Source organism: Neltuma alba, unplaced genomic scaffold (genome assembly GCF_004799145.2).
Source record: "Neltuma alba isolate B1F8T4 unplaced genomic scaffold, ASM479914v2 tig00012348_pilon, whole genome shotgun sequence".
Classification (NCBI taxonomy): domain Eukaryota; kingdom Viridiplantae; phylum Streptophyta; class Magnoliopsida; order Fabales; family Fabaceae; genus Neltuma; species Neltuma alba.
This window is the reverse complement of record NW_021636857.1, coordinates 416253-436802: the sequence shown is the minus strand read 5'-3', so window position 1 is coordinate 436802 and position 20550 is coordinate 416253. Positions and strand designations below refer to the sequence as shown.

At 34.0% G+C, this 20550-nt stretch overlaps 2 protein-coding genes and 1 long non-coding RNA gene across 3 annotated transcripts; 1 reads left to right on the top strand and 2 right to left on the bottom strand.

The window, feature by feature from the left end:
- Positions 1 to 1231: 1231 nt before the first annotated feature.
- On the bottom strand, positions 1232 to 19663 carry LOC114726232 (uncharacterized). Its single transcript, XR_003738486.1, has 4 exons — positions 19592 to 19663; positions 13310 to 13317; positions 5826 to 5830; positions 1232 to 1241 (listed from the first exon to the last, which is right to left on the bottom strand). It is a non-coding gene; the product is annotated as an uncharacterized LOC114726232 (long non-coding RNA).
- LOC114726228 (protein decapping 5) lies at positions 4877 to 10349 on the top strand. Its single transcript, XM_028912812.1, has 8 exons — positions 4877 to 5144; positions 6651 to 6751; positions 7076 to 7147; positions 7227 to 8171; positions 8712 to 8786; positions 9217 to 9414; positions 9546 to 9656; positions 9741 to 10349. The coding sequence occupies exons 1-8, from the start codon at positions 4997 to 4999 to the stop codon at positions 9882 to 9884; spliced, it is 1794 nt and encodes a 597-aa protein (XP_028768645.1). The 5' UTR covers positions 4877 to 4996; the 3' UTR covers positions 9885 to 10349.
- On the bottom strand, positions 11255 to 12272 carry LOC114726231 (cytochrome P450 71D8-like). Its single transcript, XM_028912814.1, has 2 exons — positions 12070 to 12272; positions 11255 to 11982 (listed from the first exon to the last, which is right to left on the bottom strand). The coding sequence occupies exons 1-2, from the start codon at positions 12256 to 12258 to the stop codon at positions 11347 to 11349; spliced, it is 825 nt and encodes a 274-aa protein (XP_028768647.1). The 5' UTR covers positions 12259 to 12272; the 3' UTR covers positions 11255 to 11346.
- Positions 19664 to 20550: the final 887 nt, after the last annotated feature.

Below are 20550 nucleotides of genomic sequence, written 5' to 3'. Positions count from 1 at the left end.
CTTATATTAAGGACTTGAGATAATATAGTGTAACGTCCCAAAATTTCTAACCCAGAAATAGAAAAATATGTCACACCCTGATATCTTAACATGATTAATGAAGGAATTGGGGTTGACCAAGACCAAGTGAGATAAAAAGATAGATAAGCAGCACAACAATTAAAGTGAAAACTAAAAAATGATCAAATTGTCATTTTTTAAATGATTGGTCTATAAAGGACATTATTATAATTAGTGTCTGAAAATCCTAAAAATTTTCAGTGAATCATGAAAAATAGAATTAATACCGTAGAACGGTATTTGAGGACTAAGAAGTAAATACAGGTTGAAAATAATTTATTAAAAAATTATTTTTAATTATTAATATTTTGGCTAAATTAGGGAAAATTGGCCAATGTGAATTATTAAAAATACCTAGAGATCTTAGAATTATAAAAAATTAAAAAAAAATCATTTAGGAATTATGGAGATTCATAAAATTATTTCCAACCCTAAATGATGAGGAGATTAGCTTTAATTAAATTTAAAGCTAAATTAATATCGGGAGATTATCTGTTTTTATGGAAACAGCAATTTAAAGAGTTATAGAAGGAGAAAAATCATGAAATTAATTAGCAAAGTTTCCTTTACTGAGATATAATTAATGATGATCCGATATAAGAATTATGAAATATTAGAATTTTTTTGCTATCAGATAAAATAAACCAATATTATATTAAGATTCAGTGGACTGTCAGGACAACTGTGGTGATAAAATTTTTGACAAAATGTCAAGGACATATGTCATGCCCAAACTGGCCAAGAAAGAGAAAAAGAAAAAGAAAATAATAATCAAGTTAGATTAAGATACCTATGGTTAAGTCATCTTCCATAAGATGTTGACACATGGCAAACATGGTTCATTGGATGGTTAGGATTTAACCATCTATCTTTGAAAAGTCAAAAGCTTCTAAAAGGGTAATTAGCCAAGTTAATCAAGGAATCAAGAGAGTTAACCTTGATTAAAGCCTAATTAATCTTAATGGATAAGAAGAGATGACATAAACCCTAATGAGTCACCATCCAAGTGTCAATATGTTAAGCCATATAGCTTGAGATTTGTACATTTGGAAAGAGGTAAAAATTAGAAGGCCAAGATCAAGTCTCATGCAAGAAGGGCATGTGTGAAATTAATGGAAATATGAAGCCTATAAATACCCCCACATGTTTATTTCGTGCAAGGCCATTCAAGTAGGAAAATTCTTGCAAAATTTCATTTAGAGAGAGAAAAAGAAGAGTTTTAGGGAAAGGAAGTCACTTGGAAGTAAGGTAAACTTCTATAACTATTCTATTTCAAGTTATAATGGTTATATGTTGGTTTTATGTTATTTTGATGATGATGAAAAGTCATTTTCCTAAGAAGAAGTGCTGCCCAAATTTCATCAAAATGGATGGGAAGGGATTGGATTTTCATAAAACTTATATGATCAATGGATTCTACATGAAAAATTATATAAGAAAGGCCCAAGAAAGTTCAAAAATCAAAGCTAGAAAAATAAACCCTAAAAATCAAGAAAAAGGGGTTTGGGGGGTTATGTTAAGTTATGGAGTTGTGATAATGCTTAATGTTGTGTCATTGGTTGCCTAATAGGCTGTACACAACAAAGGGGCAAAGATCTATTCAAGAGGAAAAAATTCAAAAGGAAGGAAAGTATTCAAGGTAGCTTTGCAATCCATTATATTAGAGTGTCACTTTACTTTGTATGATTATGGCTATATGTTTTGCTAACTTGTTATGCTATGAGGTGGATGAGAATGTTATGTTATATGATGTTGCCTCCATGCAATTTATGCCTTGGCTTATGCTATGGTAAGTGCCATGAATATTTATGATGATATGTTCTTGCCATAGCATAAACATAAAGTTAAAGTATGTATACATGTAGCTTGATTTACAATGTATCGTGTGATCTTGATAATGTATGCAATTGCTACTAAAATTCTCTAAGAATCTTACCCCAATATTTAAACAAATCCTATCGCCTTCAACATCTACGGGTAAAGAAAGGGAGTTGGCTCTTATTTGAAGAGATACTAAGCCATAGCGACTTTGTATGGTTTTGAACCTTTCTATTTTGGAAGAATGTAATGATAAGTATGCTTTAAGTTTCCGATAGTATGATTAAGGTTAGAAGTATACAAGTATGATTAGAATAGTCCAAGCATGTTGGAAATAGTTAGTATAGTTAATGAGAGTATGTTATGATGGTAAATAGTCAATTAAGTTAAATTACCCTTTTAAGGGGATAAAAAGTCAACCAAAATAAACCAAAATTTGACCAATGATCATTTGAGTAAACGAGTGAGTTAGGTTATGAAATTTGGTGAGCAAAGAGATCTGATTTTTCTCTTTAAAATGAGAGGTAGTTTGCCTGATTTTGATAATCGAGCAGAAAGTTATGCCTTTTCAAAATTAGGTAAAGATAAGGTAAAAATAAAAAAATGACTAAATGAACAATAAATTTTTCAAAAAAAAAAAAATTGGGCTTGAATTTCAAGGCAATCAGTCTATAAACTACTTTTCTCAAAATTTTATCCAAAGAGCTTTTTATAGAACTTGAAATTACTTGATTTCGATTTTTCTATGATTAGTTATGAATTTTCAAAGTTTACCACATTTTAGGATTATAGTGAATAATAATCTGAAAAAGAAAATTTTCAAACTTGATTTTTCATAACTTGTAGTTTTCAAAAATGATACCAAATGCTTCTGCATGGCAAGTTAATTGGTATAAATTTAAGGTGTGACATATAGCATATGTACTACCTCCAATCCTAATTATAAGAGCTAATTAACTAATTTGATGAGATTAAGGAAAGAAGTTAAGTTAATTAAATGTAACAAATAGGGTTTGTCTTTCCTAAAATATCCTTACTAATCAAGTGTATTGGCTAGAATTACCATTGTTAGAAGGATTATTTTGAAAAAAATACATATATATGAGAGACAAAGTGGATTGGAGTCTTATATTTAGGACGAAAATAAAAATCAAATAAGGTCTTATATTAAGGATCGGAGATAGTATATAATTTGATAAATTCAAGAAAAATAAAAAATAAAAAATAATTAAATTATTACTAAAAATCAAATTATTAGATTAAGATGGGACCCACTTAAATACTCTTTATCTTCTTTTCATCCCTATTTGCTTTCTCTCTCCATGCTGGCATATACGGAAGCTCAAAATTTCATCGTCCTACTCTAACTAAGGCATAAAACCAAACCAAACCACCAGTTATCTTCAACTAAGATCCAAAGGTCAGTTTCACATATTCTCAAATACTTTTGGGGCCATCAACGCTGATCCAAACACACCATTCGAGTGGCAAAGTATTTTGAAACACATTTTTTTTAATTTAATTTTATTTTAAACATATTTTGACATGTCAAAATTATTACAAAAATGGTTAAAACAATCATAAATTAATCAGCATCACCTATTTGTCATTTCAAAATTCAAAAAAGTATTTTTTTATCCTTATGCCTGAGCAAGATATTTTAAGGCCAATCCTTCCTGGTGATCACTTTGGACCGGGCATTTGAAAAAATAACTGGCAGGTGATTGGGCCCTATGTGTTGTCAATTGGGCCCAGCGGGTATTTTGGAAATACTCTGTCGGAAGTTGAAACCCATAACTAATAAGGAACTTAAAAAATGAATGACTAATGTCATTGGTTTTTTGTTCCTCTTCAAATGGGTACATGAACTCAAACCAGCAGATCCTAGCCCAGTTTATATTTCATTGCTTTCACACACACGTGCGCGCACACACATAGAGTTGGTAATAGGGTTCAACCCGCCAAACCGTTAAAAATAACGGGTTAGGGTTGGCTAAAAGCCAATTCGTCAGTAAACGAATCTTTCTAACCAGCACCGTCAGGCCCGCAACCCGCCGCGGGTTAGCCCGCCAACCCGCGGGCTAACCCGCATATATATATATATTTTTGTTTTTAACATTTTTAAAAATTATTATAATTGTATTATTATATATGATATTATGTCTAAAAAATTAAAAAAAAACCTATATAATTTATTTGGTATTTCCAATCAAATATTTCAAGAAAAAAATAAAAATATCATTATATTTTTTTTAAATATTGAATTAAAAAAATAATATTAAAAGATTAAAAAATTAAAAAAAAAGTAAATAATTATTGACGGGCCAACCCACCAACCCACCTTGGAGGGTTAGGGTTGGCTAAAAGCCAACCGCCTTCAAACGATGCTTTTCAACCCGACCCATATGAGTTGAACCCGCCACGGGCCAACCCGCAACCCGCAGGTTGGCCTGTATTACCACCCCTACACACACAGACACAAACTCTGAGTGGGCATTTAGCATTTTTGAAGGGGTATGGAGAAAGAAAGATGGAGAGAGATAGAGAATTCATTATCTTAATGTTTTACACACACACCCACTATTTTTTTTTTTTTTGACCATCACACGCACACTATTACTCTTTCAGTTTTTAATTACCAATCTAAATAGCTAATTTACACAATTGTTGTTGATTTGGTTATAAGACCCTAACTTCCACAATTAGCATATTAATTTTTCATAATTTATTTATGTTTACAATTATTTTTTTATAATCTAACATAACATATCAATATATTGATGATATTTTAGATTTGGATTTGCCCCCGCAAGTAAATCTAGTCATGGCCAAGAAGTACATTGCTGTTGGACTCTATCTCTCTGATCAGGACGGACGAGTCCAAATATGCTGACGTGGGCCCTTATCATTTGTTTTCATTTCCAGATCGAAAATATAAATATATTTACCAAAAACCACAGGATTCAGATATTATCAATGTTCATATTTCATTCGCGAGGCGATGAACCGATTGTGAAGCGTTAAACCTAAGAGCAAGACAATACCCAAACCTTAACCCTAAGGCGTGCCACAATCATTCTTGGTTTATGATTTGATTGATTTGTTGGCTTCTTTAATTATGGCATCCGAGAGCGCTTCTCGATCTAGTTCTGCCGCCGATTCTTATGTTGGCAGTTTGATAAGCTTGACCTCCAAGAGTGAGATCAGATATGAAGGCATTCTATACAATATTAACACCGACGAGTCTAGTATTGGGCTCATAAACGGTATTTTCTCTTTAATTCTTGTGAGAATTTGTTGCCGATTTCATCTGGGTCTGATTTGTTTTCAACTCAATTTGGGTTCATCAATTTTAGATCTATGAAGTTATGGCTGATGTTTGTTTCTCGTTTTCAGAATTATTTGTTTCTTTTTCAAACCTGGTTTATGGCTAAGGGCAGTGACTTCTTGCTGTAAACGAGGGTTTTGACCTTTTTCTTTTTGTGTATTTGCTTTGAAAAATTGTAAGAGGTCTAACTGTATTTCACTGGCATTCCGGTTGCATGTTTTATGATGAGCTGATGGGCTTTGTGCGTGAATTTGATTTGGAATGCGTGTCGGCTGCCGTGGCGGTTTCGTTTGTTTGTGACTTAGTGTTGGGAAGTCTTTTTCATAACTAATCTAGTTTCGGAGGGTTTTGTCAGTGTACTTAATCTCGCTGGTCAGTGAATGATGAACTTGTGCACTTATTCACTCCTTTATCATTTTGGTCATCTCTATTTGATGCTTGCGTCTATGACTTGCCGTATTGATCGGAATATGTTATTACTAATATACAATGGAAAGTGAAGGTGCTGGCTAACTCAGCCGGTGAAGTCTTTTCGATTGGTAGCAGGCATTAGGAATTGAATTTGGATTTCACCCGAGTCGGGAGGGAGTGTTATCTCTAGTTCAGTCACTTCAGTGACCCGCGCTAATGGTCTGTAAACTGATTTTAAAAATTTAAACTGACATTGGCGTATGAAAGTTAGCTTGTTTAATTATATTGAACCTTTTCCTTTCTGTTAGTGTATAAAATTGGAAGTGGAAGTTTATGAATTTCATTTGAAGTTCTGCCATTGCTTCAGGCTTCAGCTCAGCCTAAGAAGCAGCCGTTTAAAGAAAACAGTGCTTTCTTATGGAATATCTAATTCCGTTGGTTTCTTTCTTTCTTTCTTTTATCAATTATAATCAATCATAGCATGGGTTATGTGATTTCTTCATCACTTTCGTGATTCCATTCTAAGAAGCATGAATGCACCCTAGGCACAGTCACATAAGGATGTTGACATGGCACCAAGATGTCAGTTGGACTCTCTATTAGAAATGTATGGTTTTATAGGTTCTATCCATGCAAACAAACTGTCTGTTGATGGTTGATTGCTTGTCTTGCTGCCTGAGTTAATTTGGGGAAAAAACCATAATTCATCTGTTTATTTTAATATCCATGCTTATAAAGGGATGCCTCAATGATTGCAAATAAATTAATAAATAAAATAAGAAAAGTTAATGGCTAATTAAGTGGACACACATGTTTTGCTGTTTGCTTTCATATTTGACAAGGCGTTTTGTTTAGTGGATGACAATTGGTGTGTATAACTACGTGGAAGGATTTATTTTACCAATTTGGATGTTTGTGGCTTCAAATACTGTTGGCTTGTTTCAAGAACTGCATGCCACTAAAGACTTATTCATATGTTTATTGGTGTAAACAACTATTGTGGTCTACTTACTCTTCTAGTTCTGTGAGGCAGTGCGATCATTTGGAACAGAGGGGAGGAAAAAGGATGGCCCACAAATTCCTCCTGGCGACAAGGTGTATGAGTATATACTGTTTCGTGGGAGCGACATCAAGGTATCCCACAAGGAACACATCAATATATATATATATATATATATATATGTATTTTTTGAAATCATCGTGGTTTTAGGTTTTTATGGGACAAGTATCTTGCTAATGGTGTTGGAAATTCTTTGGTGTCATTTGCCCAGAGAGGCATGTCATTCATGTGACTTCGACACTACGTCATTTTTTGCCAATCCAGATGCCCTACATCTTTTCATAAAAATTTTGTGACCCAAGCTTTGTTTAGAAGTTACTGCCTGCGGACTTTGAATAGTTCTGTATATTATCACGAACCTTATCAGCTGATATATATGCTATTCTTTTCCTGCACAGGATTTACAGGTTAAATCTTCTCCACCTGTACAGCATGCTCCGCCAATCAACAATGACCCTGCTATTATTCAGGTAAATGAGATGTTTTTGATGTACACAAGGACCAAAGTAACAGTAAATGTCCCCTAAAACTATGAAATTGCTCTTGCAGTCTCACTATCCTCGCCCAGTCACTACATCTGCCAGCTTACCTTCATCTGGAAGTGGGCCTTTGAATGATCTTAATTCTCATACAACTCAGCTTGGAATGCCTGGGTCAAATTTTCAGGGGCCCTTGCCCTTGTATCAGCCGGGAGGGAACCCAGGATCATGGGGAGCCTCACCAGCTGCCCCAAATGCAAATGGTGGTGGTCTTGCTATGCCAATGTATTGGCCAGGATATTATGGTGCCCCAAATGGCCTCCCCCATATACCCCAGCAATCTTTGCTCCGACCACCTCCTGGCTTATCAATGCCTTCTACAATGCAGCAGCCAATTCAGTATCCTAATTTCAACCCTGCTCTTCCGACTGGATCTTCAACTTTGCCAGAACTCCCTCCATCTTCAGTCTCTGCCAGTTCTAGTTTGCCTGTTGTAACATCTGCGTCTTTACCACCACCAAATCTGGCATCAACTTTACCTCCAGTACCTTCTGCTACATTAGCTTCTGAAACTTTGCCTGTATCAGTGCCAAACAAGGCACCTGCTATTTCACTTGTGGCAGCCACACTCGCAGCTAACCTACCATCATTGACTCCTTTGGTTGCCTCCAGTCCAGACGTAAATGCTATAGTGCCACCAATCTCCAACAAACCTAATGCAGTTTCAAGTTCAAGCTTGCCATATCAATCTGTATCCCAACTGGCGCCTGCCAATGTTGGGACAACAAGTTCTGTCCGTACAGAAACAACAACCCCTTCTCTGGTAACGCCAGGTCAATTATTGCAGTCGGGACCAACAATAATTTCTTCGTCTAATTCTGTGCAAACCTCCCATAAGGATGTTGAAGTGGTTCAGGTCTCATCAACATCATCTCCAGATCTTATTGTGCCAGTTTCTGCTGAAAATCAACCCCCAATACTGCCATTGCCTGTGACTTCACGGCCTACTCACAGGGTATTCTTCCTTGCTCTCTTTGTTTTGTGTGTACAAAAATATATGCAGATAGAATTTGGTCTTCCATGTGCTTGTATGTTTGTATGCCATGGTAGGCCTTTCGGAGACTGGAGAATTGTTACTGATCTGGATTATCTTTTTGTCTTCTCTGGCTACTTGATTAAACTCTCACTTTGAGCTAATATAGGCAGGTCATACTGTGTATTATGTTAGCTGGTTTCTTTCAAATTGGTAATTTATGGATTTTTTTCAGTTCAAATTCTCTCTCCCCCCTTCCTTCTCCATTGTATTTTGTCCTTCTGTTCCGTGGTTTGAATTCAAAGTAGGATTTATCTGGATTGATTTATGGTTTATTTGCAAAAGCGGTGGCTGATATGGGCCACTTTTGATGTATTTGTTTTTACTTAAAATTCGGACTTGTTTCATCATATGTAGTATGGAAATATGACTGCATGAGCATTTTTATCACATCGAATTTTCTTTCCATTTCACCCTGTTATGATTTCAAGGACTCTGACAATTTGGTTGCACTTTCTTCAGCCTAGTGGAGGCGCTCAAAGTTATCATCATCATAATTATGGTTACAGGGGTCGTGGAAGAGGAAGAGGAACTGGGGTATGCTGCTTGATCTACTGTTTAATTTTTGCTAAATTGGGGATAACTGACCTTATGCGTGTATAAGTTAAAGCTTATTGGAATACTTGAAGCTTTTAAAAGTGGGGATCTCTTATTTTTAGTTTGAAGTTTGTACATCACTGCCCCTTTTTGATTATGATGTGACATTTTCCGTTACTAGCGTATCAAATCAATGCTTACAATATTTCTTGACATGGCTGTGAGATCTTTAATAGTTGAGTTATTTTTGTATTTCCCGTCTTTTAATGCTTGTTGAGCAATTCAGATGACATGAAGGAAAATTATGGTAGATCTGCATAGGGTTTCTTTCACTATTTTGAACTTTATTTGTTGGTTTAAATTACTGATATTTGTGAGCGCGTGCCTTTCTGCATGGGATTATAAAAATTGAAAATGATGATATTTGCAGGGTCCACGCCCAGTCACAAAATTTACCGAAGATTTTGATTTCATGGCGATGAATGAGAGGTTCAATAAGGACGAAGTATGGGGTCATCTTGGTAAAAGCAAGTCACATTCAAAAGAAAAAGATGGGGAAGAAAATATTAGCGATGAGGATGATATTCAAGATGGATACAATGGCGAAGAACCAAAAATGGATGTCAAGGTTGGTATACACAATATATTGCATGCAACTTGAAGCTTGGTGGTTCTGTCCGTGTGTTAAATAATTGTCATCGCTTTTCACCAGAAAAAATAATGGCCATTGCTTGATTCTGCTTTTCATGATTTACGCAGCCTGTTTACAATAAGGATGATTTCTTCGACACAATATCTTGCAATTCGCTTGACTATGATCCACAGAATGGAAGGACCAGATATTCTGAACAAATTAAGATTGATACTGAGGTAAAGTGTATATTGGTTTGACTCTTTTTTTTTTGGGGAGATACAGTATTCAATATATTTTTCTGATTCTGATGTGTGGTGCAGACATTTGGTGATTTTATGAGGCCTCGGGGTGGTCGAGGGGGCCGTGGCCTGTTACGTGGTGGTCGTTCTCGGGGTGGTTATTATGGGAGAGGATATGGTTATACACCAAGAGGTAGAGGACGTGGCATGTTGGGTCGTCCTTAGGTGGCTTTTTATGTTTTGAGTTTCGTGGGCAGAAGTCACTTCCTAAAGCAGCAAATTATCTAGAGGCTATGCTGCATTTTCTGTTTTCTCCGGTTTGTTTTTCCGCTCAATAAGTAGGACATTGGCTTAGCTCTTCATTTGCCCACTTTTGTTACCCTGAATCACCTGGCTGGATGGAAAAAATTCTACACCATTTTTATTTAATTAGTGAATCAAGAAGGTAAAAGGTTAGACTAGTTTCTTTGCAATATATGTGTTGTTAAGGAATGTAAGCAAATCAGCCCAGAATTATTTTGCATTGTAAATGCAAGTCACTTTTTTTAGGCATGCGATAGAGTCGTGACAAATTTTTTGCCGTTGTGCTAATGACTGTATTTATGGAAAATTTGTGAAGTAGTAGGACATGCATGTGCATGCTTAGGCTTTACAAATATTTGACTTCCAATATAACACGTAATTTAATTACTCAGTTTGTAGCTTTTAGCCAAAAAAAAAAAAAGTATTTAAGAATGTTTTACCAACATTTAAGAGAAGGTAATCATTTTATGTTTTTGGTAATGTTTCTAGGGTTAAAAAACTATGTATATGTTTTAAAGTTAAAAGATCAAACTGAATCCTGTATAAAGTCAAAGAGGTAAATATTTCTATTTTTAGTAAATATACTTTAATTTAATAATAAGTCCGAAAAAGTAAGAATAGTAAATTAGGAGTAAAATTGGAGGTTCATATAATAAATTTAATTAGGAGATTTATCTCCAGGAAAAGAATACTTACAGATAAGGGGTGAGGGGTATCGTTCTACTGAATTCCAAAATATAATTGGCATGTTCAGTCTCACTGTTTTTGAAGACGAGTTAGTGTCCTACAAATAGACAAAACTCACGTGAAGGCACATGTTTAACCGAAACACAATTGGAGAGGGCAAGCATGGTCCAGAATGGTTATAACACTGATTCCTGGCACGACCAGCCAATTGAGATTGACAATTTAAGCTTTCACCACTAAAGCCTAGGCCTTCTGGTTTCCATAAAGGGGTCAATTGAAAGGCTTATTTCCATATCGATGTCAGATTTGAAGGTGGACAAGTTATTTCTTTCAGATAGTGGGCTTCTTACTTGTCAAGCTTCTGCGGTGAGAATGTTGACCTTCGTTTTGAAAGAAAAAAACAGTTGAAAAGAACACAAATATTAACCAAATCCACTTATTCAAAATACATCCAGTGCACGCGTTTACAAAACTTTCAAACAAATGGAAATGTGAAAATGCATCTACCGTTAATCCAAAACAACTGGATGGTTATCCAAATGTCCCCCTTTCTATAACAGACCGGGAAGCTCCTGACCCACGCAAAATTCATGTTTGACTAGCCAATAGATTTAATAGTCTAATAACAGAACTTAGCAAACACATCCTTATACTTATGCAGACAGACAGACAGACAGATACAAAGCCAGATTCTTCGCTAGGAAGTGCCAAGAAGGGGATCAATCCTGTATGGCGTGGGAATCAAACACAAATTATTTTTCCTTCTAGCTGTAGTGGCAAATGTTTCAGTCATGTCTAAATCTTCAGGTTTCACTCTATTTGGGAATTCCCAATCAAAGTAGCACAATAAGCTGGCTAGAGGAAGCTCAATACTTGCTAAACCAAATGAAATGCCTGGACACATTCTTCTTCCTGCTCCAAAAGGGATGTACTCAAAGTTTGTTCCTCTGAAATCAATGTCAGAATTGCCTTGGAACCTCTCTGGTATAAACCTCTCAGCATCATACCAATATTTTGAATCTCTTCCGAGTGCCCATGCATTTATTATAACTTGAGTTTTGACGGGTATCTCATATCCATTAATCTGACAAGTTTCTCTGCATTCTCTTGGGATCAGTAAAGGAACCGGTGGGTGTAGCCTCAAAGTTTCTTTGATTACTGATTTTAAGTAACTAAGTTGCATCATATCACTATCATGAATTACTTTCTTTCCTCTAAAAGCATTTCTAACCTCAGCTTGTGCCTTTTTCATCACTCGTGGATTGCTCATCAGTTCTGACATAGCCCACTCCAATACAGTTGCTGAAGTATCAGTTCCACCACTGAACATATCCTACATTAATTATGCACAGAAAGTGATCTTTAACATCATCAAACCACTTGCAGATTCATAGTTAAATAAGGAAAGTATAGTACTAACCGAAATAACAGCTTTAATGTTGTCAGTTGTAATCGGGACATCAAGGCTTTCACTTCGCTGAATTCGTAAAAGAACCTGAACAAGATTTTCTTCTTCCAAGGCACTCTCGTCTCCTTCTCTCATATGCTTCTTTTGATTCTCTTGGACAATGTCCTCTAAAACCTTGTCAAATTTCTTGTGAAGCTTCATCAGCTTTGTGTTCATTCCAGTCATGAAATGAATAAGTTTCATTGAAGGAAATAAATCAGCAAACTGAAACCGTGCCAATTGTTCTAATGCTGAATGGAGCAATTTCACAAGCTCTTCACCATCTTTACGTTTGTCTCCAAATGCTACCCTCCAAACTATAGAATTTGTCAAAGTGTAAATCTTGCTTGTGAGATCCACTACTGAACCTCTTGATGATTGAATTGACTTTATGAGCTTAGACACCTGACGAAGTGAAGAAATATTGAAATTCACAAAGCGACCATAGTTAATCATAGTAGAATATTACTTGAAAATAATATCCAAAAGTTATAGCTAAGATCTGGAAACAAACATGGAGGTTTTTTCGCAGTGTTCCTCCGTGCAGTATCAAGATTAATCCAAGGTACATGATGTCAAATTGCCCGAATGATATGGACTAATTCAACGTTAAATATGAAAGTATTATATATTCAGTACCTCATCCTGTCGTATATAGGAGAATGATTGAACCTTCTTGGCACTTAGGAGTTCTAACGTGCATATTTTCCTCATCTGTCTCCAGTAATCACTGTAAGGAGCAAAAGCAATATCAGTTGCTCCATAAAACAGAATCTTAGCACTACAAGTTTGTGGCCTCTGAACAAAGGCAAGATCATGGGTTTTCATAATCTCTTTGGCCATTTCAGGGGATGATACTATCACTGTAGAAAGTTCACCAAGTTGAAGGTGCATGAGAGGTCCGTGTTTGAGGGATAGCTCATAAAGGGCATGGTGTGGAAGTGAAGAGCTTGCTGCTGCTAACTGATAAAGGTTTCCCAATACAGGAAGCTTCCATGGCCCTGGGATTTGGATCTTAGCTTTGTTTTTTGGCTTTGCAAGCCAAAGTAACAACAAGAGTAAAGGAATGAGGAAAAGCAAGGAAGCTGAAAATCGGCATTCCATAATGAATTCAAAAAATGTTAACTTGTATGAACTGATGCGTGTTCAAACGATATATAGAATTCAACTTGATTAACTCATTCAAAACTCTTAATTGGATCAACCAAGGGACGGGTCCACCTATTCATTGCTCTAATTTGTTGATCTGGTTGACTTGGACTAAATTTTAACACCATATATAAAATATGTGTGGATGACAATGGTGCGTGGATAAAAATATCGGACGAAACAGAAAATCATTAACAAGATATTTTGATCTTCTAAGGACATGTTGGGATCAACGTTTTCAACGGAAAACGTGCATTGTAATGATGCAAACCCACGTTATTGACATATAAATGCTCAATTAGATGTTTAGTTGAGCGTTTTTGCAAATGAACTTTTAGGTAAAGAGATAGCCCAACACTAAAGTTAATTTTTTGAGCTTTTGCCATCACAAATGTGGAGAGAGAAAAGATGGTAATGAAAAAAGATAAAATCACTTCTAACAAACCCAATAATTTGATACTACATATTCCTAATATAAGAGTTATATAACTAATTTAAAGATATTGATAAAATTAATTAAATTATTTATTTGTAATAAATTGATGTTGTCTTGTCTAAAATATTCTTATTAATTATGTGCATTAAAACTACCCATTAATAAAAACTCGTTAATATGTATAATTACTATAAAGATTGCTTGAGAACAAAATAAATAAATATTGGAGATAAAATATATTGAAATCCTATATTTAGTATATTCTTTTCTTAATAATACATTAAATATTTTTATAATTTTAATTTTAATTTTTTTAGAATTACCACATTTTATACATAATTAGTTAACAAAATTTATATCTTTTTAGTAATTTTACATCTAAACTTGCTTTTCTACACTTTATCCAAACAAGTTTACGTTTGTCAAATTGACTTTTCTACAAATATTAATCTAAATATAAATCACATTATATTAATTAACTTTTATCTTAACTTATATTTATAAAAGTCAGATAAAAGAAAGATTAGTTTTGCTCCGGCCAATTCAGACGCACCCTAAGTTTGTCTGTATAACTAAAATAGACTTTTCGACTTAAGCGAACCGTTCGTTTTATGGTCTTTAATTACTGGGGGTCAAATTAATAGGGCCCACAAATTGTCAAAATGGGGACGGACGTTTTATCTGTAAATGCCTCGCAGTCAAGCCAGCTGTACACGAAAGAAATATTTATACTCCTGTGATTATACTCATAGGACGGAATGATGAAAGAAATCTTTTTGTCATATTTATTTATAAGATGGAGAGAAATTTTTTTATATGAATATATAATTTTATGTTTCATTTATTATTATGTTAACTTTGTTCTCACGAGATATAATATATATTAAATAAGAATAAAGTTAAAAATTTATTAAAATTTAATTAAGAGTTAATGAAGTTTAAAATTTTTTTTGGTTTGTGTAAAACATGTTAAATGTGACTTATAAATAGAATAAAAGGAGTGGATTTCTTATCTCCTAATCCGTAATATCACATACTACTATATATACCCTCTCATGCTTTTTTTCCAAGACCCGGTTAATCATGAGGAGGGTAATATCTTTTTCGTAAGATAAGTTTTGCAATTCTGAAAAGAAACAGAAGATATGTGTCTGTTGGCCCAAAAAAAACAAGATGTGTGTCTAAATTGTTATTAAAAAAAAAGGTGTGTATAAAGATATCCCCAATAAATGATAACTAAAACCATAATACTAGTAAACTGGAATTCATTTGGAATTGTGTGAATCATTACATTTAATTAAGAGAAGAATTGGTTGGCAAAAAAATTAAGGGAAGAATTGAAAAATTACAACTAATAAATTTTACTTTCTTAATATCCATAAATTTCAAAACCTGATATTATAATTAAGGGCGCTTGTAGTTAGTTACATCTGTTTTATTAATTAAATCAACAATGAGGGGCCATGATTTATGACTGCAAGGTTTGTGAAGTGACCTTGGCATTTGAAAAAACTCACTCTCATTAATGATTTTTTTTTCGCCAATATTTTTTCTTGGAAAAATCCCAATAAAATCAGGTTAAAACACATAAATTCAAATTAAGACCCATACTTTTAAAAAATTTCTAATTAGAATATAGTCCTAATTTAAAATTTCTGAATATTGTTAAATGACCAAAATACTTCTTTTTAATTAAAATGAAAAACTGATTATTTAATCTTCTCAAGTGATCTCTCACCTTTTATGATTATTTTTAGGACCAAAAAAACACATAAATTTTTTTATAATATTTAAAATTTGTACATATACCTACAAGCTTCAAAAACAGCCCTAAAATAAATATTTTTAATTTTATGTTTTTAAATATATATTTTAAGTCTTGAAATATTTTAATTACAAAAAATATTAATATTATGTTCTTATAATTTATGTTAGTTTTATTTATTTAAGTAAACATTGAATTCCGACTCAAAAACGTAATTTAAAATCTTTAAAATTGTAAATACAAAATATTTATTTAAAGGGTATTTATATTGTAATTTAAAATGTTTGATTAAAATGTTCGACCCAAATTACTTTTAAAAAAAACCATGTTTTTGCTTGAACTTAAAAAAACTTATTTTTTCAAAAAATTTAGGTGACCTTAGGCCACACCGCATCTAACCCGCACTGCTACAGGTTGGCTCTTATTTGTACTACTAGCCTGTTTTACTACTTCTACCTAATTTCCTATATTCCTAATGTGCTGGATGGGTGAAAATGCTAAATTCAGCACAACACGACCAACAAAAACTAAATCAAGTCATATCATTATATTCTTCTAATCTTATTTATAAAGCAAAGAAAAAAGATTTTGAGTTCCTATTTTATACTTCTTTTAATTCAAAATATAAGGTGAATTTTATTCATTTACTTTTATCAAGAAATAAGTTAAAATCAGTTTAAAATAAAGAAAAATTACAATTAGGTCCCACCCAAAGAAATTAAATACAAAAAAATTCCTTGAAATCATGAAATTATTCTGAAATCTCAAGAGATCTTATTGCGATAAATTTTATTTGTTTAATTACCAAATTACTTTTTTTTTTAAATTTGCGTTGCCAACTGAAAAAGCAATGATTGACAACTTAAGGTGCAAGGATTAACAACTATAGTGGCAAGTATTGACAACTCATGCATTGTATTTTCTGATGTGTTGAGAAAATGTGTTGTCAATACCTGATGCTATAGATGTTAATCATTGCATCTTAAGTTGTCAACCACTGCTCTTTCAGTTGTCAATGTAAACTTAAAAATTAAAAAGAAGGATAATTTGGTAATTAAACAAATAAAATTTATTGTAAAAAGTCTCTTGGACTTCTGAATAATTTCATGATTTTAAGAGACTTTTTTGTATTAATTCTCTTGGGTGGGACCTAATTTCAATTTTTTTTAAAATAATAAATATATAAGGCGTGTTTTTTTTCCAGATATGCCCTTATTAATAAAGAGAATATGCAATAACTGAATAAAAAAGAAAGAGAATATATGTTATGGGTAAAATTAAAAAAAACTCATTAAATGCTCAGATAAAAATAAATGTTATCTTATAAAAAATAAGCTCTTCTAGCAAAGTTTATTTTATATTTTAAACCAAAGGGAGTAAGTCATATCATTAAATTTTTAGTATAACTGTATTATTTTACATTTTGTTTATTATTATGTAGATTGTACTTTTTTCAAAGTGTACATATTAAATAGGGATGGAGTTAAAAAGTTTTTTTAATTTTGAGATAGAATTAATGAGATTTAAAATTTTTCTTGATTCTGGTAAAATATGTTTAAATTGAGTTACAAATAGAGAAAAAAACAAATAAAGTATATAAATTTTCAATTTCCCTATCAAAACATTTTGAATATGTTTGTTTAATACAAGAGTGAAAAATCAAACTCCACTTTGAAAAGAACACAGTGTTTTCTCGATCCAATGCACATACAACAACAAGAAGTTTTATCCCACTAGATAGGGTTGGCTATATGAATCACACTACGGTATCGTGTTCTGTTAACAACTCAATCTTTAGATATGTTGTTGATCAGGAGGTCTCGGGCGTTCTTCTCGGTCTTCCTCTGTCCCCTTTTATGGGACTTCATATTGTCTGATTTACTCTCCTCACCGGAGCCTCCAATGGCCTTCTCTGCGCATATCTAAACCATCTTAAGCAATTTTCAACGATTTTCTCTTGGATAGGTGCCACACCGACTCTTGCTTTGATATTTTCATTTCTAATCTTATCTTTTCTTGTATGATCACATATCCATCTCAACATTCTCATTTCTGCTATCCTAACTTTGTGCTCTTGTTTTCCTTTTATCGCCTAACATTTGCTACTATACAATATAGCTGGTCTTACAACAGTTCGATAAAATTTTCCCTTAAGCTTCTTAGGTACCTTCTTATCGCAAATAACTCTGGTAGCCTTCCTCTACTTTAACTAGCCAGCTTGTATTCTATGTTTCCATCAATTTTCCCATCCTCATGTATAATGGATCATAGGTATTTAAACTTAGATACTTGAGGAATGATTTGATCCCCATCTTCACCTCCATATCACCATTGCCTCCCAAAATTACAATGCATATATTCTGATTTGTTTCTACTTAAACGAAAACCTTTTGACTTCAAAGTCCTTCTCTATAACTCTAATTTAGAGTTAATCTCTTCTTTTAATTCCGCCATGAGAACTATGTCATCTACGGACAATATGGACTTAGGGATTCTTTCTTGAATAAGTTTGGTTAGAATGTCCAGAACAATATTAAACAAGTAAGGACTCAAAGAAGATCCCTGATGTAGGTCAATCTTAATAGGGAAGTCCTTTGTCTCACTTCTAGGCGTTCCTACACTAGTAGTTATCCCTTCATGGATATCTTGTATGACTTTGATATAAGCAACCCGTACACTTTTCTTTTCCAAAACCTTCCACAGTACTTCTCTTGGCACATGATCATAAGTTTTCTTTTAGGTCAAGAAAAATCATATGTAAATCCCTTCTTTTACTCTTATATCTTTCCATTAACCCCCTTAGTAAATAGATTGCTTCAGTTGTGGATCTTCCCAGCATAAATCCAAATTAGTTCTCTAAAATAAAAGTCTCCAACCTCAACCTATATTCAATCACTTTTTCCCACAACTTCATTGTATGACTCATAAGTTTTATCCCTCTGTAGCTTGTACAATTTTAAATGTCTCCTTTATTCCTGTAAATAGGAACTAAGATGTTTCTCCTCCAACCATCCAGCATATTCTTATAGTGTAAAATTTTATTAAAAAGCTTGGTTAGCCACAATTCACCCTCATCACCCAAACATTTCCAAACTTCAATAGGAATACCATCAAGCCCAACGGCTTTACCATTGTCCATTTTCTTAAGAGTTGCCTTAACCTCTCCGATACGGATCTTGCGGTAAAAAGCAAAATTCCTATCATCTTCGTAATTAGCAAGTCCTGTGAGTCTTGAGTCGCATAATTACTTCCCTCATTAAACAACTTGTAAAAGTAAGCCTTCCATCTATCCTTAATATCACCATCAGTAACTAGCACTTTACCATCTTCATCCTTTATATACTTTACTTGGTCCAGATCTCTCTTTTTCCTCTCCTTTTGCTTCTCAATCTTGTAAATATTTCTTTTTTCCGCCTTTGTTCCTAACTCCTGATAAAACCCCTCATAAGCTTTAGTACATACTTCGCTCATTGCTCTCTTCATCTCTTTTTTAGTCAAACGATACTTTTGCCGGTTTTCTGCACCATTACATAAATGTATGGCCTTAAAACAATCTCTTTTTTGTCTGACTTTCTCTTGCACACTCTTATCCCACCACCAAGTCTCCTTATCTCTTTGACCACAACCTTTGGACTCTCACAAAATTGCTTTAGCTACCATACGAACCCTTGTAGCTATCTCTTCCCACATCATGTTCGCATTTCCCTACAACTCCTAAATCCCTTCCTCTAAAAGCGTCCTTTTGAATAACTCCCGCTTCTCACCCTTTAACTACCACCACTTAACCCTGGGTTTTGCCACTTGATGTTACTTTTGTCTGATACTCTTAAAACGTACGTCAAGGATAAGTACTCTATGTTGAGCAGTTACCCCATCTCCAGGAATCACTTTGCAATTAGTACACAATCTTCTGTCCGGATTCTTAATAAGAAAGAAATCAATCTATGATTCTGAGGCACTACTCTTATACATGATTAAATGCTCCTCTCGTTTCTTAAAACAAGTGTTGACAATCTTGAGATTGTATGCAAGAGAAAAGTCAAGAATAGATTGTCCTCTATTATTAAGCTCCCCAAAACCAAAACCACCATGAGCCCTATTGAATTGTCCTGCTTCCTTGCTGACATGTCCATTAAGATCCCTACCGATAAAATTTTTTTCTTCAAGTGGTATGCTTTGAACCAACCCCTCCATATCTTCTCAAAACTTATCTTTAAAGCATGCCTCTGTCCCAACCTGAGGTGCATAGGCACTAATGACATTGATAGGGTCCTTTCTAACAATTGCTCTTAAAGATATTATTCTGTCCTCAAACCTTTTAACCTCAACCATATTCTTTTTTCATGTTTCATTGACGATGATACCAACACCATTCCTTGCACTCACGTTTCCTATGTATCAAAGTTTATACTCTTCAAGTTCCTTGGCAACTTTTCTAGTCCATTTGGTTTCTTGGAGGTACAAGATATTAATCCTTCTGTTCCTCATAACTCCTACTACCTCCATAGATTTCTTATTCAACGTCCTAATATTCCAAGTACCAAATCTAATCTTGGTCTCATGAACTAACTTCGTTAGCAGCTTCCGTCCAAGAAAGTGCGGTAGCCCTTGCTCATTTCACACTACATTTGGGCGACGATGCAGCAGCTCTAACTCACTTCTCATTATACTCAAGCCATATAGCGTGTCACTTCTGGACAACGACCCAGCACTAGTATAATTACTTCGTTGATCCATGTTCATGAGATTCGACGGGTTTTTACATTGGTGTCGAGGGCCTAGCACAACCCTCCTCTCTTATTCGAGCTTAAGACCGGCTATACAGTATAGGCGGAGTTTCTAGATCCAATGCACATAGAGAACAAAAATTTAAACAAGGGTATGTAATCTCAAAATGTATCCACCAATCTAGAACAAGAACTGCACATTCAAAACAAACGGCGCCCAAATACAACAATCACGTACATCACACAATACGTAAAAATTACACTTTCTAAATAAAACCTTAAATTATGGTCAAATAACAATACTTTGAAAATACATCTTGAAAATTGTACAAGTAAATAAACAGATAGACAGAAAGGCAAGGTGGGTACTTCAATAG